Source organism: Eriocheir sinensis, chromosome 61 (genome assembly GCF_024679095.1).
Source record: "Eriocheir sinensis breed Jianghai 21 chromosome 61, ASM2467909v1, whole genome shotgun sequence".
NCBI lineage: Eukaryota > Metazoa > Arthropoda > Malacostraca > Decapoda > Varunidae > Eriocheir > Eriocheir sinensis.
This window is the reverse complement of record NC_066569.1, coordinates 7,766,338-7,791,088: the sequence shown is the minus strand read 5'-3', so window position 1 is coordinate 7,791,088 and position 24,751 is coordinate 7,766,338. Positions and strand designations below refer to the sequence as shown.

Genomic DNA, 24,751 nt, shown 5'->3' with positions numbered 1-24,751 from the left:
TTCGTTAACCCGGTAGCTGCGGGGATCATGTTTCTTAATGGTCCCTCTTAGCGAGAAAAATGAGAAAAAATCACCCCTCACACAAACCATTTCATAATATATATCAAAGCATTTGTGATCAGATTATGTATCATCTTTTTGGAGGTTTATATCATGGCACAAATTTGGCCTGTCGCTGATACACGGTAAAGCCACAAATTTGGCCTGTCGCTGGTACACGGTAAAGCCACAAATTTGGCCTGTCGCTGATACACGGTAAAGCCACAAATTTGGCCCGTTACTGGTACACGGTAAAGCCACAAATTTGGCCTGTCGCTGGTACACGGTAAAGCCACAAATTTGGCCCGTTGCTGGTACACGGTAAAGCCACAAATTTGGCCCATTACTGGTATTGGTAAAGCCACAAATTTGGCCCGTCGCTGGTACACGATAAAGCCACAAATTTGGCCTGTCACTGGTACACGGTAAAGCCACAAATTTGGCCCGTCGCTGCTACCGGGTTAATGTCAATGCAGTTCAACATCTTTACCGTTGAAATATCACACAATACAAAGGGATAATAGTAGAAAAAATAATGAAGCTGACTGTTAGAAGACCTAGACACTGGAAAATCATATTGTCCCATCAGTTTAATTATATTTTATTCTGGATAGCGTCAGTGCATGTTTTTTTTTTTTTTTTTTTTTTTTACGACAAAGGAGACGGCTCAAGGGCAACAAAAAGAGTGTTTTTTTCCCGGCATATATGGGTTGATTCTTGTAGCCCGGGTAATTTTTCTTTGTATGTACATTGCTACTATTCTTTTTCCTGATATGGGTACTAAACAGAAAGGTGCTTTTAAAACTAACCTTACACTGTACAGCACATCACCCACTGCATATACAGCCGACCCTCAAATAGTACAGTTTCCAATAGTTCGGTTTTGGTTTTATGTGGATTTTCTAAGATGTTTTAGGATTTTTAAATTTCCCGACAAGCAGGAAATTTAAAAATCCTAAAAGATCTTCTATAACAATCCGTATAAAACCGAAACCGAACTATTGAAAACTGTACTATTTGAGGGATGACTGTATTCTTTTTCCTGATATGGGTACTAAACAGAAAGGTGCTTTTAAAATTAACCTAACACTGTACAGCACATCACCCACGCCATATACTTCCTCCACCTCTTGATAAACCTCACTCCCTCACTCCACTTCATTGCCCTTGACAGTGCATGAATTATAACAACAAGAACAACAACAACATGGGATCATTTATATAAGTCTTGATTGATTTCTTTCATTGATTATTTTGATTTTAAGTTTATCATGTTGTTTTCTTTCGTTGATTATTTTGACTAAGTTTATCGTATTTTTAACCCAGTAGCTGCAGGGATCATGTTTCTTACTGGTCCCTCTAAGCGAGAAAATGAGAAAAAAATCATCACTCACGCGAACCATTTCATAATATATATCAACGCATTTGTGATCAGTTTATGCATCATCAATTTTGGGGGGTTTATATCATGGCAAAAATTTGGCCCGTCGCTGCTACACGGTAAAGCCACAAATTTGGCCCGTCACTGCTACACGGTAAAGCCACAAATTTGGCCCATCGCTGCTACACGGTAAAGCCACAAATTTGGCCCGTCGCTGCTACACGGTAAAGCCACAAATTTGGTCTGTCGCTGGTGCACGGTAAAGCCACAAATTTGGCCCGTCGCTGCTACACGGTAAAGCCACAAATTTGGCCCGTTGCTGCTACACGGTAAAGCCACAAATTTAGCCCGTCGCTACTACACGGTAAAGCCACAAATTTGGCCTGTCGCTGCTACCAGGTTAAGTCTCCATCATCTTGTGTAAGGAACTGTGCAAACCCATTATCCTTTTACATTTATTCTGCTCTTTCCCTTTGCAGATTTTTTTTCTTTTACTTATTAATTTCTAACATTTATATTTCTTTTACTGCATGGAGCATAACCCTACCTACTACCTTACCTGTACATATAAAAGGCTTCCACTTGGCTTTTGAATGCATGCAACCTAACCTAACCTAACCTAACCTACCTTCTACCTTACCTGTACATATAAAAGGCTTCCACTTGGCTTTTGAATGCATGCAACCTAACCTAACTTACCTACTACCTTACCTGTACATATAAAAGGCTTCCACTTGGCTTTTGAATGCATGCAACCTAACCTAACCTAACCTAACCTAACCTAACACCTCTTCACCGTCAATAGGAGCACAGGAGCGTGTATGAGACAGCAAAGGAGTCATGGGCTGATATTTTTATTTTTATTTATTTATTTTTTACAACGAAGATGGCTCACGGGCATAAAAAGAGTACAGAAAAAAAGCCCGCTACTCACCGCTCCCATAATAGACAAACGTAAAGAGTGGCCTAAAGAGAGGTCAATTTCGGGTGGAGAGGTGACTTGATGTGACGATACTTGTTAGGAAGGAGCTGTAATGATGGGGGAAGAAAGGATGGGCTGTGGAGGGAATTGAGACAAGGCTAGATGTAAGATAGCAGTGATGGTGGTAATTATAGTAGTCATAGGGAGAGATGATTTAGGGACAAAGAAAAAGGTGGGACTACTTAACCCAGTAGCGGCGACGGGCCAAATTTGTGGCTTTACCGTGTACCAGCGACGGGCCAAATTTGTGGCTTTACCGTGTACCAGCGACGGGCCAAATTTGTGGCTTTACCGTGTACCAGCGACGGGCCAAATTTGTGGCTTTACCGTGTAGCAGCAACGGGCCAAATTTTTGCCATGGTATAAACCCCCAAAATAGATGATGCATAAACTGATCACAGATGCGTTGATACATATCATGAAATGGTTTGCGTGTGTGATGATTTTTTTTCTCATTTTTCTCGCTTAGAGGGGCCTTTAAGAAACATGATCCCCGCAGCTACCGGGTTAAGGAAAAGACTCAAAATAGGACTATGATGTAAAGTGAGGATGATAGTGTTAGTAATCTTAGTAAAGAAATGTTGTTGGGAGAAGGAAAAAGGTGAGATTACCGAGGGAATTAAGACAGAACGAGACTGTGATGTAAGGTAGTGGTTGCGTTCACAGTGAGGAGATGGTGTAGGGAAGGAAGATGAGACATATGACTAGCACACTCACATACACACATACATTCAAACTCACAATACACACACAATGACCATGTATGTACGTATTTATGTATGTGTAGATGTGTGCGTTATGTGTGTATGTGTACATAGACTCAAGATGTTTGTGTGTGTTTTTCACCTTCATGATTACCTGGCTATTGTTGTTGTTGTTGTTGTTGTTGTTTTCCTCCCCTTTCCCCCTCCCCCCCAGTCAGGTGTCTCATTAGTGTTACGTAAAGTGTGTTGTGTCACCTGGAGTGTTTCTTGAATTCCACTTTCATTTCCACTTTTTTTTTGCAAGTTCCCCCTTTCCACTTTTCTTTTTGCAAGTTCCCCCTTTTCCACTTTCCTTTCCACTTTATTTTTTGCAAGTTCCCCCTTTTCCACTTTCCTTTCCACTTTATTTTTTGCAAGTTCCCCCTTTTCCACTTTCCTTTCCACTTTATTTTTTGCAAGTTCCCCCTATTCCACTTTCCTTTCCACTTTTTTGCAACTTCCCCTTTCCACTTTTTTTTTGCAAGTTCCCCCTTTTCCACTTTCCTTTCCACTTTTTTTATTTTGCAAGCTCCCCCCTTTCCACTTTTTTTTCAAGTTCCCCCTTTTCCACTTTCCTTTCCACTTTTTTTAGCAAGTTCCCCCTTTCCACTTTTTTGCAACTTCCCCTTTCCACTTTTTTTTCAAGTTCCCCCTTTCCACTTTTTTTTCAAGTTCCCCCTTTCCACTTTTTTTTCAAGTTCCCCTTTCCACTTTTTTTGCAAGTTCCCCCTTTCCACTTTTTTTGCAAGTTCCCCCTTTCCACTTTTTTTTCAAGTTCCCCCTTTCCACTTTTTTTGCAAGTTCCCCTTTCCAATTTTTTTGCAATTTCCGCCTTTCCACTGTTCTTTGCAAGTTCCCCCTTTCCACTTTTTTGCAAGTTCCCCCTTTCCACTTTTTTTGCAAGTTCCCCCTTTCCACTTTTTTTGCAAGTTCCCCCTTTCCACTTTTTTTGCAAGTTCCCCCTTTCCACTTTTTTTGCAAGTTCCCCCTTTCCACTTTTCTTTTTGCAAGTTCCCCCTTTCCACTTTTTTTGCAAGTTCCTCCTTTCCACTTTTTTTGCAAGTTTCCCTTTTCCATTTTTTTTAAGTCCCCCTTTCTTCCCTTCCCTTCCCCATTTTCTTTTGTTTATGGTATAGTTCCTCCTAGTATTTGCCTACTTCATTTTTATCATTATCCTCCTTCCCTTATTTTCCTATTTGGTCTACATTATTATTCTCCTCTGTTACTCATACTCACTGAAATAAAAAACTTAGTCAGTCAGTCACTCACTCACTCACTCACTCACTTTTTATTCTTCCTTTCCTTAAAATTGACTATCTAACTATCAGTCAGTCAGTCAAGTAGTCAGTCAGTCAGTCAGTCAGTCATTCACTCTCCACTTTCTTATATTCTCCTTAAAATTGACTCTTTCTTTTATTATGTCATCTAAACTTACTCAAATGAAATAAAACCCTTACCCTCATTCATTCATTCATTCAGTCAGTCAGTCAGTCACTCACTCACTCACTCAGTCACTCACTCACTCTCCACTTTCTTTTATTCTCCTTAAAATTGACTCCTTCTTTTATTATGTCTTCTAAACTTACTCCAATAAAATAAAACTCTTACCCTCAGTCAGTCAGTCCGTCAGTCAGTCAGTCATGCACTCACCTTCCCACACTCAGCTCACTCACACACTTGCAAAGACTCCCTCCCTCCCTCCCTCATTCACTCCTCTTCTCAGCTGATTCACACTTACTCACTCACTCCCTTTCTCTCACTTCCTCATATAGACTTCCTCTCTCTCATCTTCATTCATCTTCTCTTAACTGACTCACACACTCACTCACTCACTCTCTTATTCACTTATTCACTCTCACCTTCATTCAGCATTTCTTAACTGACTCACACTCATGCACTCTCACTCACTCACTCACTCACTGTCTCACGTTCATTCATCATTTCTTAACTGACTCACACACACACACACACTCACTTACACACTTAATCTCTCACTCACTCACTCACTCACTCTCTCTCTCTCTCTCTCTCCCCCCCACAGAGGCCGACAAGATGAGTGAGATGGCGGCGGCTTGTGAGTCACCCCCGAAAAGTGTCCTGAAGTTTGACGATGATAATGAGTTTCCTCCCGTCTAAGGCCATCAGAGGAGGAGGAGGAGGAGGAGGAGGAGGAGGAGGAGGAAGGTTTGAAGGTGGTGGTGGTGGTGGTGGTTTAGGTGTTTTTTTTTTTTGTGTGATTTTTTTTTTCTCGTTTTCTTCCTCTTCCTCCCTCCCTCCCTCCCTTTATTTCTTGTCTTTTTGTTTTTCTTTTTTCTTTATCCTTCATTTTTTCTTCCCTTCTTTCTCTTTTTTCTTTCCTTCCTTTCCTTCTTTTTTATTTTGTTTTATATATTTTTTTTCTTGTCCCTCTTTTTCCTTCCTTTTCCCTCCATTTTCCTATTTCCGTTTCTTCTTTCTTTCCCTCTTTCCTTCCTTTCCTTTGCAGTTTCCCTTTTCCTTTCCTTTCCTTCCTTCCTTCCTTCCTTATTTCTTTTGCAATTTCCATCCTTTGCTTTTCTTCTCCTTCCTTTCTTTCTTCCTTTTCCTGTGTCCTTTCCTTTCTTCCTTTTTTCCCCTCTTCCCTCTTTCCTCACCCTCTCTCTCTTCTCCTCTTCCCTTCAGAGGAGATATTGGTTTTCTTTCACATTCTGATGTCTGTGGAGGAGGGAAGGAGGAAGGGAGGAAGAAAGGAGGAAGAGGAGGAGGAGGGGAAGAGTTTAATGTGTTTTTTGCACTTATGTGAACTTTTGAAAATCACACATATACCACATTAAGAGGAGGAGGAGGAGGAGAAGGAGGATCAGCATTGTATATTGTATTGGGTCAAATATTTGCCAGAGATTGTGATTTTGAGGAAGAAAAAAAGGAGAAGGAGGAGGAGGAGGAGGAGGAAGAAATAAGGACAAAAAAATGTAAGGGAAGAGGATGTTATAGAGAAGTAAAAAGAAGATTAGAAAAAGGGAAGATTTAAAGGAAGAAGAAGAAGAGGAGGAGGAGGAGGAAGATCGGAAAGTTAGTGAGAAGAAGAAGTAGAGGATATGAGGAAAGGGGAGTTAGAAGAGAAGATTAGAAGAAGGAGATGAAAAAAAGAATGAAAGAAGGAGGAGGAGGAGGAGAAGAGTAGGAAATTTAAAGAAGAGGAGGAGAAGGAGGAGGAGAAAAAGGAGAAGAGTAGAAATAAAAATAAAAAAAGGAGAAGGAAAGTAGGAAATTTAAAGAAGACAAGGAGGAGGAGGAGGAGGAGGAGGAGGAGGAGGAGGAGAAGAGTAGGAAATTTAAAGAAGAGGAGGAGAAGGAGGAGGAGAAAAAGGAGAAGAGTAGAAATAAAAAAAAAAGGAGGAGAAGGAAAGTAGGAAATTTAAAGAAGACAAGGAGGAGGAGGAGGAGGAGGAGAAGAGTAGGAAATCTAAAGAAGAAGAGGAGGAGGAAGAAGAGGAGGAGGAGGAGGAGTTAGTCTGCAATCATGAATGTTCACTCGGGCAGACTCAAAAAAAAAATGTACAGTGTATTTTTTTCTTTACAATCTTAAGCATATTTTTTTTCATAGTTCTGTATTTTACCTTCATTGTCTTTGTATTCTCTCACCCCGTCACATATTTTCCCTTCATATTTTTTTAGGGCCTTGTAGCGAAGAGCAGTAGTGAGTTTAGCAGCACTTTGTAAAAAAATAAAAAAAATCATTGCTAGCTAAGAGAGTATTTATATATGGAAAAAGACGGAAGGAAGGAAGAGAGGGAGGGAGGGAAGTAACTCGTATGCACATTATATTCTATACATAAAGTTACGATACTTAGGTCGATCGCGATGGGTCGTTTCCGAAGTCCAGCTCGTGTCTGTCACCCGCCCCCCGAACCTAACTAACCTGCAGGCTGGTTTGGTGTTTATATCAACCGTCGGACTGCTTCAAGTGCATAAGCTTCCCTAGTCACCAAATACCATACAAGGACTTTTTACTTAGTTGTCAGTCCTTAACCCTTTCTTTGCGCTTAGTGTGGGACAGCCCAATGGGGGGTCTCTTTTGACCTCTGTATCTCAAGAACTATTCCTCACAGCTAAAAACCAACTCTTCTGTGAACGTACATACTCGTTCAGGGAGTGTCGAATGTGAACACTTACGTCAGTGCGTGCGTGATGATCAGCCACTTTGAGGGAACTGCAGACATCTCTCCTTGAGGTTCTGGCAAGGTAGTATTGCCAACTGCAATATTTACAATTATTTAGTCAAAGAATCAGTCAGGTGATAGGTGAAGCTATGCAAAAATGCCACTATATTGGAAAAGAACATCCACCAGTTACTTGTCCGTAGATTTTCCACGCTAGGCTGATATAATTTTCCACCAAATTTAGTGGAGAACTCACTCCATTGGCAATCCTGTGTTGTGAGAAATATTGTTGAAACACTCATACGCGGGAGATTTGAGTGCGGGTGGAGCTCACAGTAAGCGTTTAGCACCACCAGCAAATACGCCTGCCGCTCACTGCAAGCGTTTATCAATGAAAGGGTTAATAGAGTCTCAAACTAATTTACTGGGCTGCTTGGTTTTCTATCAGGTACCAGACTACACAATTTCTTGCAGTATCTTCAAGTGCATCAGTACCATACAAGGACCATTTACCTAGTCTATGGCGCTTAATAGTAAGTTCAATAACTCTTCCGGTCTGTTTGTTTTTCCTTGAACCGCCAGACTACAGAATTTCTCGCAGTATATCTTCTCTATGTATATCCGCCCAGTACCATACAAGGACCCATTACCCAGTCTTCGGCACTTAATAGGAAGTTAAATTTATACCACACAAGAAGGTTCCAAGTCTTCGGCAAGTCGAGGCGGTCCTCCGAGGCTAGGTTTCGGCACTTAAGGGGAGACCAAACCAACCTGGAGCTCTGTTTGGTGTGGGTGGTGACGGAGACTTGCTGTTGGACTGAGGTGCTGCCCCTGTGTGTGTGTGTGTGTGTGTGTGTGTGTGTGTGTGTGTGTGTGAGGCCAAACCAGATATGTACCTTGGATTGTGTGACTTATACAGTGATCAGTGTATGTGTGTGTTTGTATATGTCTGTGTGTGTGTTTGTTTGTTGCACTGCCTGGCATGTTTTTTATTCACCTGTTTTTTATACTTTAATTGCTACAACTTCACCATTTTTCCATTTTGTCTTGTATTAATCTGTTTCCTCTTTTTTTTTCTTTTTTTTTTCCCCTTCCATCTAGCATTCATCTGTATTTCCCTCTTTGTATTTCCCTTTTTCCTTCTTTTCTTCATTCTTTCCTCTTCTGTTCTCCCATAAAATCACACTTTCCTATTTTTTCCCCTTCCATCTATGCATTCATCTGTATTTCCCTCTTTGTATTTCCTTTTTCCTTCCTTTCTTCATTCCTTCCTCTTCTGTTCTCCCATAAAATCATACTTTCCTATTTTTTCCCCTTCCATCTCTGCATTCATCTGTATTTCCCTCTTTGTATTTCCCTTTTTCCTTCTTTTCTTCATTCCTTCCTTTTCTGTTCTCCCATAAAATCACACTTTCCCTATTTTCCCTTTTCTTTCATTCCTCTTTCCTCTTCTGTTCTCCCATAAAATCACACTTTCCCTATTTTCCCTTTTCTTTCATTCCTCTTTCCTCTTCTGTTCTCCCATAAAATCACACTTTCCTTTTTCCCCTTCTTTCATTCCCCTTTCCCTCTTCCTGCTCTCCATTCCATCCATTGCTATAACTTCACTGTTTTTCCATTTTATCTTGTGTTTATCTATTTCCTCTTTTATTTCCCCTTCCATCTATGCATTCATCTAGATTTTCCTCTTTCAATTACCCTTTTTCCTTCCTTCGTTCGCTCTTTCCTTTTCTGTTCTTCCGCAAAACCTCACTTTCCTATTTTCCCCCTTTCCTCTTTCCCCCTTCCTCCTCTCCATTCCCTTCCTCTCCCAATGAAAGTGTGTGAGCGTGTGTGCGAGTGTGCGAGTGTGAATTTCCTGAAGAGAAAATAAGGGCTAAAAATTGTGATAGTTGTACTTTTAATAATGACGGCAAATTTCAATTCACTCATCCTTCAAGACAAACTTAACATTATTTTTTGTGTGCGTGTATATACATGTGATTAAAACGAATTGAATTAACATGTATTTTCTTTTGTTATCTGTGGACATATATGGGGTTCTTCCTTTGGTACTTTTATTATCTTTTTTTCTTATGTTTTTGATGTAGCGTGTGTAAGTATTATGGGCAAAAAAGTATCGAACCCCCACGGATTGTTTTTTTTTTATTGTTTTTTTTATTTATTATTATTATTTTTTTTTTTACGTGTAGACAGGGGAAGAAAGAGTTGCCATTATCAGAACTTATATGAATACAGGCGAACACAAAAGTACAAGCCAGGAAGACAAAACAAAAAGCAAAAATGAAAATGTGAAGATAAAAAATGAAAATGGAAAAGGTTAAGATAAAAAACAAATGGAAAAGTTCAACTAAAAAACAAAAATGGAAAAGTTTAAATAAAAAAAACTTATTAAAAAAGATGAAGTTGAAACAAAACAAATGGAAAAGTTAAAATAAAAAAATGGAAGTTAAAATAAAAAAAACTAAAATAAAAAAAAGATAAAAAACAAAAATGAAAAAGTGAAGATAAAAAAACAAATTAAAATACGTAGTTAAGACAAAAATTTGCTTCGCCTCAACCCTCCCTCCCTCCCTTCACACGACTTGCATGACAGATAAAGAAAATACTCCTCCGCTCCCTTCCGCCGCATCAAAGATAAATATACGCTGCTCCTTGTTATCCTTGCTGAGTTTAATTAATAAGACAATATAAACAATTTTGGTTCTTCGAGAGAATTGACGTGAAGGTATTTTGAAGGAGGAGGAGAAATAGAAGAACAGGAGGAGGAAGAGGAGACAGAGAAGGAAAGTTAAAGAAAAAGAGGAGGAGGAGGAAGAGAAATGGAAAAATCAACGGAGGAGGAGGAGACAGAGTAGGAAAGTTAAAGAGGAAGAGGAGGAGGAGGAGGAGGAAAAGAAGAAGGAGGAAGTAGTCTACAATCATAGGTGGCAGAATAGATGGGATATAAGGTTGTGTGTGTAGGGGAGGCCTTTTTTTTTTTTTTTTTTTGTGTGTGTGTGTGTGTGTGTGTGTGTATGGTATAAAAATATATGTTCAAAGAGTAGGGGAAGGAGAGAGAGAGAGAGAGAGTAGCTATTTCACTTCTTTGTAAAATTGAATTAAGTATGCAAAGTGTTCTGGTTAAGGAGAGAGAGAGAGAGAGAGAGAGAGAGAACATGTGTGTATTTATAAAGGTATGTAATATATTCAGAGAGAGAGAGAGAAAGAGAGAACATATGTATTTATAAATGGTACATAATATATTCACAGAGAGAGAGAGAGAGAGAGAGAAGAATAGAAAACATGAAAAACAAACAAAAAAAACTCCAGGTACAAGAATATGAATGTTGAAACCAGTGTGTGTGTGTGTGTGTGTGTGTGTGTTTGTGTGTGTGTGTGTTTGTGTTTGTGTGTTTGTGTGTGTGTGTGTGTGTGTGTTTGTGTGTGTGTGTGTGTGTGTGTGGTTCATGTTTCCATACATCAATCCACCTTTTTAATATCACACTCCGTACAACACTATATCATCATTGCAAATTTATAGACATTGGTTCTGTGACATAGCATAGGCCTAGTTCTGCACAGCCTAACCTATCCTAAACTAATCCAACCTAACCTTACCTTTCCTTAATTTACCTAACCTTACCAAATCTTACCTAACCTTATTTTACTTTATCTAACCTTACCAAATCTTACCTAACCTTACTTTCCCTTCCCTTCCTTTACCTTACCTAACTTAACCTTACCTTACCTAACCTTGCCTTCCATTTCCTCTCACCTCTCTACCTTACCTTACCTTCTCCTTCTCTTCCCTTCCTTCATATCACCCATGTCTTACCTGTGTGTGTGTGTGTACCTTACCTTAGTCAGTGGTTACCTTATATTCCTTCAGTTTATATGCATTGTTCCACTATTAAATGATCATATTGATATTCGTACTTAAATTACCTTACCTTCGGGAAACTCAACCTAACTTAACAAACCTTCCCTTCCTTACCAAACCTTCTGTAATCTTACCTTTCTATTTTGACGAGCTATTGTTTTGTACCTGAGACCAATTTTCAGAGTACAGCCATACCTTACCTTACCTTCCATTACCTAACCTAACTTAACCTTCCCTTCCCTTCCCTTCCCTTACCTAACCTTTACTGCATTGATTAGCCGCCAAAACAGCATTGTGAAAGTGTACTGTAAAATAATGTGATTTCTAACCATTTCTAGGAGTTCTATAATAGTTTATGTGTGCATGTAAATTGCCTTGTAGCTATAATTATTTTTTTACTGAGAGAGAGAGAGAGAGAGAGAGAGAGAGAGAGAGAGAGAGAGAGAATGGTAGACCTTGCATGCAAAAAATTTACTTTGTGTGTGTTTCTTCTTTCATCTTTTTTTGCATACTCATTCTTTCGGTTTCCTTATTTTCATTCTCTTCTTTTCTCTCGGCCGAGGTTATTTTTTTTACATGTTATTTTTATGCTTATTTCCTCGTCTTCTGTGTATGAATGTTTGTATAATGTGGTAGAATATTGTTAGTGTGTACTGGTGTGTCTGTAGTATTACCCTGCATCATTATATTACATTCTATTCATTGCATTCTCCTCTCATCTCTCTCCTATCTCCTTCTCCATCTCTTGCAGGCATTCATATCACCCATGTCGTGTATGTGTGTGTGTGCGTGTGTATGTGTGTGTAGTCAGTGGTATGGTTAAGGTTATATTCCCCAGTTTACATACATCGTTCCACTATTAAATGATCATATTGGATATTCGTACTGTAAATTATACCTCGGGAAAATCAACGGAACTCTACACCAAACCGTGGCAATCACCAAAAAGTTCTGTAATCTCACTCTATTTTTGACGAGCTATTGTTTTGTACCTGAGACCAATTTTTCAGAGTACAGCCAACCTCCTGCTATCGTGCCCTCCGCTATCTCGATTGTAGTACATTTTAGTTTCCGCTAGGGTAAGATACGTTCCGATGAGATATGTTTGAGGAATGTGATAAAGAAGACAAAAAACAAAATGAAACAGGAAGAGGAGGAGGGAGAGGAATGCAAGAAGTAAAAAGAAACAAGGACCTGGAATTAGATGAGAAATGTGTGATGGTCAGCGGAGTGAATGAAAAGAAGAAGAAAAAGTAATTAAGAGGAGGAGGGAAAGGAATGCAAGAAGTAAAAAGACACGAGGACCTGAAATTAGATGAGAAATGTGTGATGGTCAGGGAAGTGAATGAAAAGAAGGAAAATTAAGTGGAGGAGGGAGAGAAAGAAAGAAAAAAAAGTGATAAATAGACATAATGAGGATACTGGATGAAGGGTAAGATTATGTAATGGAATGAATGAAAATGAAAAATACAGTAAAAGGAGGAGGAGGAAAAAGACGAAATAGAAAAATGAGGAGACTGGATGAAGGGTGAGATTATACAATGGAATGAATGAAAATGAAAAATACAGTAAAAGGAGGAGGAAAAAGACTATATAGAAAAATTATGATACTAGATGAAGGGTGAGATTATGCGATGGAATGAATAAAAATGAAAAATACAGTAAAAGGAGGAGGAGGAAAAAGACTAAATACAAAAATGAGGATACTGGATGAAGAGTGAGATTATGCAATGGAATGAATGAAAATGAAAAATACAGTAAAAGGAGGAGGAGGAAAAAGACTAAATTGAAAAACGAGGATACTGGATGAAGGGTGAGATTATGCGATGGAATGAATGAAAATGAAAAATACAGTAAAAGGAGGAGTAGGAAAAAGACTAAATAAAAAAACAAGGAGACTGGATAAATTGTGAGAAATGTGAAACAGTCGATAGAATGGATTATAAATGGACTATGGACTATACTTTTGTCTTTTATAGGAACAAAGACTATAGTGGGGCTTTTTTTCTACACTTTTTTTGTTATAGTTGTTGCCCTTAAGTTGCTTCCTTCCCTGTAAAAAAAGAAAATGGGATGATGTAAAACCGGGGAATGTAAATCTTATATGCTTGGCTTGTTTTGCACTCCACCCCTGCCCCGCCCCGCCCCGCCCCGCCCTGAGATAAGAAAAGGGGTCTAGGGGGGAAAGGCCGGGCAGGGGTAGGCCTTTTTGTACCGCTAAGTAGCCAGATTAAGACTTTTTGTGATACATGCAAACACTCGTAAGCAGCGCCACCCATCGAAGCTGTTTGTCGTGTATTGAATTTGAACAAAGTCGGTTGGTTGGAAAATAAAGGAATAAAAGTGTTTCCTGATGGCGTTTGAGGTGTTTTATCCCTCTGTTAGTTTATTTTTTGTGTTTTTGTTCTTTCTTTGTCTTTGTTTGTCTGTTACCCACGTGCTGCCCAGTCATCAGTCGACCCCAACTTCAGCAACTTCATTCAAGAGAGCAGCAGGGGGCAGTATGGGCCAGGCAAGTGTCATACATCACAGCAGGCGCCATAAATTAGGGTAGGCCAAGGCGGTGGCTGAGTGGTTAGCGTGCGGGCCCCGTATTCACCGCGCGGGTTCGAATCCCCACGCTACCACCTGGGATTTTTCAGTCACCGCCGAGTGGCCTAAGACTACCCACATGCTGTCCTGAAGACCACCCATCAACCCGGACTCTAGAGGAAACCGTCCAAGTGAATCAAGAATGAGTTCCGGGGGGCAGCATGAGCCAAGCATAAATGGCGCCACTATAAAAATTGCCTGCGCCATGACGGACTTGGACCAACCACTAGACCCATGAAGAAAGCCTACTGGCGCTACAGGCGAACACGTAAAAAATAAATAAATAAATAAATAAATAAATAAAAAAGGTAAAAAAAAATTCGCCCGCGCCACTAAGGGGGGCCCCTCAACAGAGCCTACCGGCGCTATGGACAGCATCTAAAAAAATGATGTCAGTAATAGGCTGGTATGGTGTAATTAGTCAAGAAAAAATAATTGGAAGTTGATTATTGAGTTGATGAACGAGAGAAACAGTTCAGAAGCTGCCGAAATGCTGAAAATAGTAATAGTATTAATAATATAATAGAAATAATGAGATATATAAAACAAAAACCCATAATCTATGTAGCGGTGTTTCCAGATTACCGTACTCATCATATTGTATTTTCCGGCTTCTCTGACCCCTAACTAATGCCAAAATACGTCAGTAATTAACGGTTTTTACAGCAACTTATCGAATACCATTAGTTGTAAGGGTACGACAACTCTGGACCTGAAAAAAACGATAAATACAAAGTTATGAGTACGACAACCTAACAACGCCGCTACTAAAAAAATAAAAAAACTTCGGATTATAAGTTTATGGGAGTTTGTTTTCTTAATTCTTTTTTTATTGTTTTATTACTTTTGTTGTTGGTATTGTTATAATTAGCATCTCGGCAGCTCGACTCCCTCCACCGCTGCCAGATTATCGTACTCAGAGCATCGTATTTAGCGGCCCATAAATATCACCAAAAAAACATCAATAATTAACCATTTTAATGATAACTCTATATAAAACCAGTTAAAGGGGTGGAGGAGACAGTTTTTGGGTTGAAAATCGTCAAATCGGCAAACATTAGAGGCTGAGTACGACAATCTGGCAACGTTGAACACACTCTCTCTCTCTCTCTCTCTCTCTCTCTCTCAACGGTGCCAGATGATCGTATCCACCACATTGTATTTATCCTTTTTAAGCCTCAGACTCTCGTAGCTACACAAATAACGAAAGAATATTAAAGTTAGCGTTAAAATCTGTTATTCATTGATGTTTGTTTGTATTGGGTAGTTGGTTTTGCTGTAGATATCAGTAAGAAAATACGATAATATGGCAACGGTGCTCTCTCTCTCTCTCTCTCTCTCTCTCTCAACGGTGCCAGATGATCGTATCCACCACAATGTATTTATCCTTTTTAAGCCTCAGACTCTCGTAGCTACACAAATAACGAAAGAATATTAAAGTTAGCGTTAAAAACTGTTATTCATTGATGTTTGTTTGTATTGGGTAGTTGGTTTTGCTGTAGATATCAGTTAGAAAATACGATAATATGGCACCGCTGCTCTCTCTCTCTCTCTCTCTCTCTCTCTCTCTCTCTCTCTCTCTCTCAACGGTGCCAGATGATCGTATCCACCACATTGTATTTATCCTTTTTAAGCCTCAGACTCTCGTAGCTACACAAATAACGAAAGAATATTAAAGTTAGCGTTAAAAACTGTTATTCATTGATGTTTGTTTGTATTGGGTAGTTGGTTTTGCTGTAGATATCAGTAAGAAAATACGATAATATGGCAACGCTGCTCTCTCTCTCTCTCTCTCGAACCATCACCTCGAGACAGCGAACACGTGGTTACTCTTAAGTGCGAGAATAAATCCTTTTTTACCTGTGATTTCCCAGCACCACGACCACCTGTAGCTCCGGAGGGTAAGGTAACAGTACCGGGAATGCATGGGGCAGGTGGGGAGCAAAGGGAGGGGAGAGAGAAAGGTGTGAGGTGGAGAGAAAGACGGGAGGAAGAAGGGAAGGTGGGCGGTGAAGGGGTACTGAGGTATATGGCGGTGTCGCTCGTTTTCCTTTTTTTCCTCCCCTTTCTTTCCCTTTTTCCTCCTTTCCTTTTCATTTTCCTCATTTTTCCTCCCCTTCCTTTCCCTTTTTCCTCCTTTTTCCTCCCCTTCCCCTTTTTCCTCCTTTTTCCTCTCCTTCCTTTCCCTTTTTCCTCCCCTTCCTTTCCATTTTTCCTCCTTTTTCCTCCCCTTCCTGTCCCTTTTTCCTCCTTTTTCCTCCCCTTCCTGTCCCTTTTTCCTCCCCTTCCTTTCCCTTTTTCCTCCTTTTTCCTCCCCTTCCTGTCCCTTTTTCCTCCCCTTCCTGTCCCTTTTTCCTCCTTTTTCCTCCCCTTCCTGTCCCTTTTTCCTCCCCTTCCTTTCCCTTTTTCCTCCTTTTTCCTCCCCTTCCTGTCCCTTTTTCCTCCCCTTCCTGTCCCTTTTTCCTCCTTTTTCCTCCCCTTCCTGTCCCTTTTTCCTCCCCTTCCTTTCCCTTTTTCCTCCAGTTTTCCTCCTTCCTGTCCTTTTCCTCCTTCCTGTCCTTTTTCCTCCTTTTCCTCCCTTCCTGTCCTTTTCCTCCTTCCTTTCCTTTTTCCTCCTTTTCCTCCCCTTCCTGTCCTTTTCCTCCCTTCCTGTCCCTTTTCCTCCTTTTCCTCCTTCCTGTCCCTTTTCCTCCTTCCTTTCCTTTTTCCTCCTTTTTCCTCCCCTTCCTGTCCCTTTTTCCTCCCCTTCCTGTCCCTTTTCCTCCTTTTTCCTCCCCTTCCTGTCCCTTTTCCTTCCTTTCCCTTTTTCCTCCCCTTCCTTTCCCTTTTTCCTCCTTTTTCCTCCCCTTCCTTTCCCTTTTTCCTCCCCTTCCTTTCCCTTTTTCCTCCGTTTTCCTCCTTCCTTTCCTTTTTCCTCCTTCCTTTCCTTTTTCCTCCTTCCTTTCCTTTTCCTCCTTTCCTTTTCCTCCCCTTCCTTTCCTTTTTTCCTCCCCATCCTTTCCCTTTTTCCTCCCCTTCCTTTCCCTTTTACCTCCTCTTCCTTACCCTTTCTCCTCTTCCTTTCCCTTTTTCCTCCCTTTCCTTTCCCTTTTTCCTCCCTTTCCCTTTTCCTCCCCTTCCTTTCCATTTTTCCTCCCCTTCCTTTCCCTTTTTTTCTCCCCTTCCTTTCCCTTTTCCCTTCCCTTCCTTTCCCCTTTTCCTCCCCTTCCTTTCCATTTTCCTCCTTTTTCCTCCCCTTCCTTTCCCTCTCTCCTCCCTTTCCTTTCCCTTTTCCTCCCCTTTCCCTTTTCCTCCCCTTCCTTTCCCTTTTTTCCTCCCCTTCCTTTCCCTCTCCCCTTCCCCCATGACAACTAGAGAGAAAGAGAGAGAGAGAGAGGCAAATCAAGGCAGTATAGTATGGAATGGTACGTGATTCTCATATTCCTCCCCTTCCTTTATCTCCCCACATTCCCTCACCTTCCCAAACGCTCCCCGGCTTCCCCTCACCCCGTGGCAGTTAGTGGGGAGCGTGAGGGGATAATGGGGAGGAAAGAAGGTGGGGTGAAGGGCAGTGAAGGAAGGACGGCGTCGCTGCCCCCCTCCTAACGCTCCCCGGCTTCCAATCACCACGCGGTAGTTAGGGAAGTGTGAGGGGAGAGGTATGGGAAGGAAGGGAGGTGGAGAGGTATATATGGTATAGTATATAAAAAAATAAAAAAATAAATAATGGCTGTATATTTGCTTTCCCTTCCTCTCGTCCCCAGCCAGTTTGGGGGAATGGGACCGGATTAGTGTTATTAACGTGTCCACCTCGTTTCCTGCCATATAAACCACTATTGTTATCACACATGTCTACGGGGAATATTACCGGAATGTAGAGATCTAAACATGTGTGAAATATAGCCATGAAACGTGTGCTGACCCGCGCGCTACCAAGAGGAAATACAGGGTGTCATTAGGAGGTTCTATTCACCTGTCTTTTTGTGGTCCTAATTAAGGGGAGTCATTAGGAGGTTCATGTATATTCACCTGTCCTTTTGCGGTCCTAATTAAGGGGTGTCATTAGGAGGTTATGTATATTCCCCTGTCTTTTTGTGGTCCTAATTAAGGGATGTCATTAGGAGGTTATGTATATTCCCCTGTCTTTTTGTGGTCCTAATTAAGGGGTGTCATTAGGAGGTTATGTATATTCCCCTGTCTTTTTGTGGTCCTAATTAAGGGATGTCATTAGGAGGTTATGTATATTCCCCTGTCTTTTTGTGGTCCTAATTAAGGGGTGTCATTAGGAGGTTATGTATATTCCCCTATCTTTTTGTGGTCCTAAGGGGAGTCGCAGGAAGAGCCTATAAGATTTTAGCTGTAGAGTGGTAGGGAACGAGATATGGCCCAGTTAATGAGCACCAATATATACCAGATTAAGAGGAAAGGGAAAGAGAACTATTGGCCGGCTGCTTGCATCCTAACCCTCTCCCTTCTCCCCTCCACCTCTTTCTTTTCCACCACCACCACCATGCATCAAGGGCCACTTTCTCAGCTCGCCATGATGGGTTACTCGACCAAGTGTTAGCAAGCCTCCAAACCAATACCAAAGACTTAAAATTTCTTATATAGAGCTTTGTGTTCAGATTTTTAGGTTTATGAATTTGAGGAAACTATATATATGCGGGAAATCTCTTGTGTATCTGGTGCTGCATATCGAAAACTTGACCATTATGGGGTGTAGAAGATTTGAGTAGTTTGGTTCGGGGGATTACAAAGTCACCGTATTGGACTGTAAAATGAACTCCCAAGTCGAGAGGGTCACTTGCGCCATTTCTTTTCGTACCGGTGGGTGATATAAGTATGTATTGATTCCTGGGAGACAAGGCATAAGATACTTTTTTATTCGACTTCCCAAGGACAAGGAAAGATGAGTCATATTATCAACCAAATTTTATGAGAATTAAATGAGTACACTGGTGAAATTAGCTGAAATAGTGACTTCTACACGCTAGGTACAGTGCTCCAGAGGGTTGATGTAGGGAATCGGGGTGTTCTTCATTGCCCGTGCTGTTTTATGTGCAGTGTTTTACTTTTAAGATCACCATGTCCTTAAGATCACCATGTCCTTAAGATCACCATGTCCTTAAGATCACCATGTCCTTAAGATCACCATGTTAATGAGTGCTGTCAACTTAAGGGTCTAGGTCTAGGAGATCGGGGTAAATATGGAGTCACTTCGCGCATCCAGTATCAGCCTGACGTGAATCATAACCCCCCTTTTAGAGGTTATGTAAAGTTCGATTGTGGTAATTTAAACACATGTATCCTTAGTTGTATAATCACACTCTGTACTGCCTGGGGGTTGGGATGGCATGCTCCTCCCTTCTCCTTTGTTGTTTTACTTGCAACAATAAACTATCAATCAAATATGCTCCCCCACCCCAAAACCCCGATTTCCCACAGGTCCTCCAGGATCGTTAGGTGAAGGGGATTAGGCCTTTTTTCTACTTTTAAGTACTTGCACCTTCATATTATGGTTGAGGGACATGTATATCATCCCTTAACTATAATATGGAGGCGTAATATCGTATTTTGGAGGTGCGGAGTCAATCTCCACAATTACCGATAGATCCTGTTGCTCGCCTCTTTATGTATCTGTGTTGTGTGTTTGTCATATATGTTCTTGAATGATGTTGTGGATGTAGCATTAACTATATTATCTATGCTGTCAACACAAGTGTTCCCTCTCCAGTTTGCTAAATAAAAATACATTTGTTACAGCCTACAAAAGGTTATATAAAGAACATTATCCTTTTGTAATGCTTTATCAGAAATCAAATGACACATTCCTAGGATATCTACAAAAGTGTAACCTCTCCGACTTGCTATAATAGGCTACACTTATGTTACAGGTTATGAGTGGTTATAAAATAACATTGTAAAAAGAACATTAAAATTGCCTGTGAGGATGATATTGTCCTATTATCAGATTCATGAGGTAATCTTGTTGTATTATTGAACACTTGAAAATAGCATAAAAGTTTTAAAGCTGAGAGTTAATTAATGCCTCAAAGTCAATATATTTGGACATTCATTGCAATACCAAAGTGTTATCAATGAGGACAGTGTAATTATCCAGCATGAGGCAGGGAATTCATACAAATATTTGAGACATGGCAACAATTTTTGTAAAAAAATATCTAGAAATGAGAATATCTTTATTTTTTGTAATTGTGCAATTGCTCATCAGTGTAATTTACTTTTAATGAAGCATCACGGAGGGTTAGCAGTACTGTAAGTCATTTTAAGTCATAGGAAGAACACTTTTTATTCACAGTAAGACACTTTTCAAATAGAGATACATTTGGATAATTTTTACATTTTTTGTTTCAGTGAATTATATTTAGTTGATGTTCTCACTTCTCAGCCACAATATGGGGACAGTTTTAGTGGTAGTTAATTGGCTACAGAATCATGAACCTACCAGAGACTCACAAGTTTGTCCTTAAGGTTATACTAAATTATATATGATTTTTAATTTTTACTGTAGGGAATAATTAAAGTATACTAGCTTATCGTACTATGTAATGAAGTAAAGATTGACTGACTGACTGACTACTACTACTACTACTACTACTACTACTACTACTACTACTACTACTTCTTCTCACTAACACCCTTTTTCCTTCCTTCCACAGTTTGCATTCCTCAATAGTTTTCTCCACCACCACCACCACCACTTCTTCCACCCGGGGCTACAGGAGGTCAGCGGCTGGTGAGTAACTGCTTGATTTGTGGTGTTGTTTTAAATTAGTTCATTATGATTATTTTTATTGCTATTTTTGTTGTGAATCTACCATGAATCTATCTTGTCCCCTCTATCTATCTTGTGAATCTGTTTTGATATCTCTCCACCTATCTTGTGAATCTATCTAAACCTGTCTTATTTTGTGAATCTATCTCGACCTGTCTATCTTGTGAATCTATCTGAACTTCTCCTCTGGACACTCATCTCTACTTTCTTTCATAGGAGAAGTGCTAAGCGGACCTTTTTGTTTGTATGTATTTATATTAGCCCTTGAGCTGCATCCTTAAACAAAATCCACAAACCATTGCTATATATGTTGAAGTGTTTGCCTGTCTCTCATCTGTCTATGTCCATCCTTTTCATTTTGATTCTTATGTTCAGTTAATCTATGGAAGCCAAAAATCAGTTATCACACTTAGGGAGCCGACTAGAGAGACAGCACTTTAGTTTGGTTAAAAAAATAAATCAATCCACAAACCATTGCTATATATGTTGAAGTGTTTGCCTGTCTCTCATCTGTCTATGTCCATCCTTTTCATTTTGATTCTTATGTTCAGTTAATCTATGGAAGCCAAAAATCAGTTATCACACTTAGGGAGCCGACCAGAGAGACAGCGCTTTAGTTTGGTTAAAAAAACAAATCAATCCACAAACCATTGCTATATATGTTGAAGTGTTTGCCTGTCTTTCATCTGTCTATGTCCATCCTTGTTCAGTTAATCTATGGAAGCCAAAAATCAGTTATCACACTTAGGGAGCCGACCAGAGAGACGGCACTTTAGTTTGGTTAAAAAAATCAATCAATCCACAAACCATTGCTATATATGTTGAAGTGTTTGCCTGTCTCTCATCTGTCTATGTCCATTCTTTTCATTTTGATTCTTATGTTCAGTTAATCTATGGAAGCCAAGAATCAGTTATCACACTTAGGGAGCCGACCAGAGAGACAGCGCTTTAGTTTGGTTAAAAAAATAAATCAATCCACAAACCATTGCTATATATGTTGAAGTGTTTGCCTATCTGCCATCTGTCTATTCTTTCTATTTTCATCCTTACGTTCATTGAATCCACGGAAGCCAATACTCAGTTGCCACATTAAGGGAGCCAGTCATTAAGATAGCTGGTTAGGATGGCAGATAGATTAGTAAATATATAGATTGGTTTATAGACGACTAGACAAAGTGTTGTTGGATAGATAGATTGGTTAGGAGATAGATACTTGGATAGTTAGATAGGTTGGTAGATAGTTAGATAATGAGGTAGATTGTTTAATAGATAATAGATTGAAATGGAAGTGATAGATAGTTGATGGATAGATAAATAAGATAAATAATAGATTGAAATGGAAGTGATAGATAGTTGATGGATAGATAATAAGATAAATAATAGATTGAAATGGAAGTGACAGATAGTTGATGGATAGATAATAAGATAAATAATAGATTGAAATGGGAGTGACAGATAGCTGATGGATAGATAAATAAGATAAATAAGATAAATTAAGGGAAAATAAGGAGATTAAATGTAAAGTAGAAGATAAATAAATAAATAGATAAATATAAATGGCTTAGTCTTACAAGAACTTCCAACACTTACGGATAGATAAATACATAAGCATAGGCCAATAGATAAACGGCTCAGTCTTAAAGCAAGCAATAACATTTACATAGATACATAAATAGATAGACAGGCATAACAAAATAGACTCAAATAAATAAATAGATAAGTTGTTCATCTTATTAGAACTTCCAACACTTACTGATAGATAAATACATAGGCGTAGACCAATAGATAAACGGCTCAGTCTTAAAGCAAGCAATAACATTTACATAGATACAATAAATAGATAGACAGACATAACAAAATAGACTCAAATAAATAAATAGATAAGTTGTTCATCTTATTAGTCATTACATTTGCATATGCAGGATGGAGGCGGAGGCTCATCAAAACTAGGTGCACGTATATTAATTTTAATCGCGTTATGCCGGCAAGTTGTACATTTAGTCAGATGTGTTTAGGGGAGGAGGGGGGGGGAGGGGGTCAGGGGTGGAGTTGGATGTGTGTGTGTGTGTTGGGGGGTGGGTAGGTTAGGTTAGGTTAGGTTAGGTTAGGTAGAGGTTAGGTTATGGTTAGATTAGGTTAGGTTAGGTTAGGTAGAGGTTAGGTTAGGTTAGGTAGAGCTAGGTTAGGTTAGGTAGAGGTTAGATTAGGTTAGGTTAGGTTAGGTTAGGTAGAGCTAGGTTAGGTCAGGTTAGGTTAGGTTAGGTTTGGTAGAGCTAGGTTTGTTTGGAGGGTGGGTTGGTTAGGAGGTTAGGTTAGGTTAGTTTAGGTTAGGTTAGGTCAGGTTAGGTTAGGTTAGGTTAGGTTAGGTTAAGATAGGTAAAGGTTAGGTCAGGTTAGGTAGAGAAGAAAAGTTGATAGGTAGAAAGAAAAGGGGGTAGATAGGAAGAAAAGGGGGTACATAGGAAGAAAAGGGGTAGATAGGAAGAAAAGGGCATACCGTAAGTAGAAAGAAAAGTGGATAAATAGAAAGAAAAGTGGATAAGTAGAAAGAAAAGTGGATAAGTAGAAAGAAAAGGGGGTAGATAGAATCGTGTGTGTGTGTGTGTGTTTATAAGTTCCTGTTTGGCGTGAGTTCACACTTGTTTTGGGGGTTCTAATTTCAGCTTGGCAAGAATGTACTTTTTCTAATTTATTGTGATTGGCGCCTTACTTTTCCAATGTGGCATTAGTCTTCATCAATACTAATGTGGCTGATATGTCTTTTCTGACCCGTTTTTCAAGGCGTGGTGAGTTGGTTTTGTGGGTTTTTATACATCACCTTTTACGAGTTAAGACTGAGTTTGTAATATATGTCGACTTCATTAGCTCTGTGAAAATCCAACACTTTTAAATAACTGTGCCAGAAATGGAATAAAAAAGTCGAACTACCCACTTGACTCAATAAATACTAATACATTGTTTAAAAAGTTTAGCGAATATCCTAACCTCTCCGAAGCCAAAGATGTTTTCCTGATCTCTCAAAAGCTATAAACATTAACATTTGTTCCTCTTTTATTTGCCAATTTTTACTTATTTTTTTAATCATTCTATAATTATATGCGTCATTCAATCATTTTCTTTTTTTTCTTCTAATTTTTCATCTCTTTTCCAACATTTTTACTTTCATTTTCATCTGTGTTCCTATGTTCTTACTTCCCTCATTCTCATTTCACTTCACATTTTCCCACTTTACTTCCCATTTTCCCATTTTACTTCCCATTCTCTCATTTCCCTTCCCATTTTCTCATTTTGCTTCCCATTCTCTCACTTCCCTTCCCATTTTCTCATTTTACTTCCCATTCTCTCACTTCCCTTCCCATTTTCTCATTGTACTTCCCATTCCCTCACTTCCCTTCCCATTTTCTCATTTTACTTCCCATTCTCTCACTTCCCTTCCCATTTTCTCATATTACTCACCATTCCCTCACTTCCCTTCCCATTTTCTCATTTTACTTCCCATTCTCTCACTTCCCTTCCCATTTTCTCATTTTACTTCCCATTCTCTCGCTTCCCTTCCCATTTTCTCATTTTACTTCCCATTTTCTCATTTTACTTCCCATTCTCTCACTTCCCTTCCCATTTTCTCATTTTACTTCCCATTCTCTCACTTCCCTTCCCATTTTCTCATTTTACTTCCCATTCCCTCACTTCCCTTCCCATTTTCTCATTTTACTCACCATTCTCTCACTTCCCTTCCCATTTTCTCATTTTACTTCCCATTCTCTCACTTCCCTTCCCATTTTCTCATTTTACTTCCCATTCTCTCACTTCCCTTCCCATTTTCTCATTTTACTTCCCATTCTCTCACTTCCCTTTCCATTTTCTCATTTTACCTCCTATTTTCTCATTTTACTTCCCATTTTCTCATATTACTCACCATTCTCTCACTTCCCTTCCCATTTTCTCATATTACTTCCCATTTTCCCACTTCACTTCCCATTTTCCCATTTTACTTCCCTTTTCCCCACTTTACTTCCCATTTTTCCACCTCACTTCCCATTTTCTCACTTTACTTCCCACTTTCTCGCATGATTTCCAACGCTCTCATTTTTTACGTTCCCACACTCAGCTTCAACGTGATTCTTGCAAGCGCGGGAAGCCACACAAAGGCGCGCGAACCCCCAGGAAGCCTTAGCTCGGGGTTCGCGCGGGGTATCTGCATGGGCGGGGCTGCTTTGCGATCGTTCCCCCCAACA

At 39.7% G+C, this 24,751-nt stretch overlaps 1 protein-coding gene and 1 long non-coding RNA gene across 3 annotated transcripts in view; both read left to right on the top strand.

Annotated features, from left to right (window-relative positions):
- Window positions 1-9,289, top strand: part of LOC126986321 (WD repeat domain phosphoinositide-interacting protein 2-like) — a 36,610-nt gene extending 27,321 nt beyond the window's left edge. For both annotated transcript variants that reach the window (XM_050842324.1, XM_050842325.1), the window contains one exon: window positions 5,187-9,289. In XM_050842324.1, coding sequence (XP_050698281.1) covers window positions 5,187-5,281 — 95 coding nt within the window. In that variant the 3' untranslated portion in view covers window positions 5,282-9,289. The remainder of the gene's footprint in view (window positions 1-5,186) is intronic.
- A 6,105-nt stretch (window positions 9,290-15,394) lies between these two features.
- Window positions 15,395-24,751, top strand: part of LOC126986320 (uncharacterized) — a 30,017-nt gene continuing 20,660 nt past the window's right edge. The window contains exons 1-2 of the long non-coding RNA XR_007739537.1: window positions 15,395-15,642; window positions 20,401-20,477. This is a non-coding gene — a long non-coding RNA (uncharacterized LOC126986320). The remainder of the gene's footprint in view (window positions 15,643-20,400; window positions 20,478-24,751) is intronic.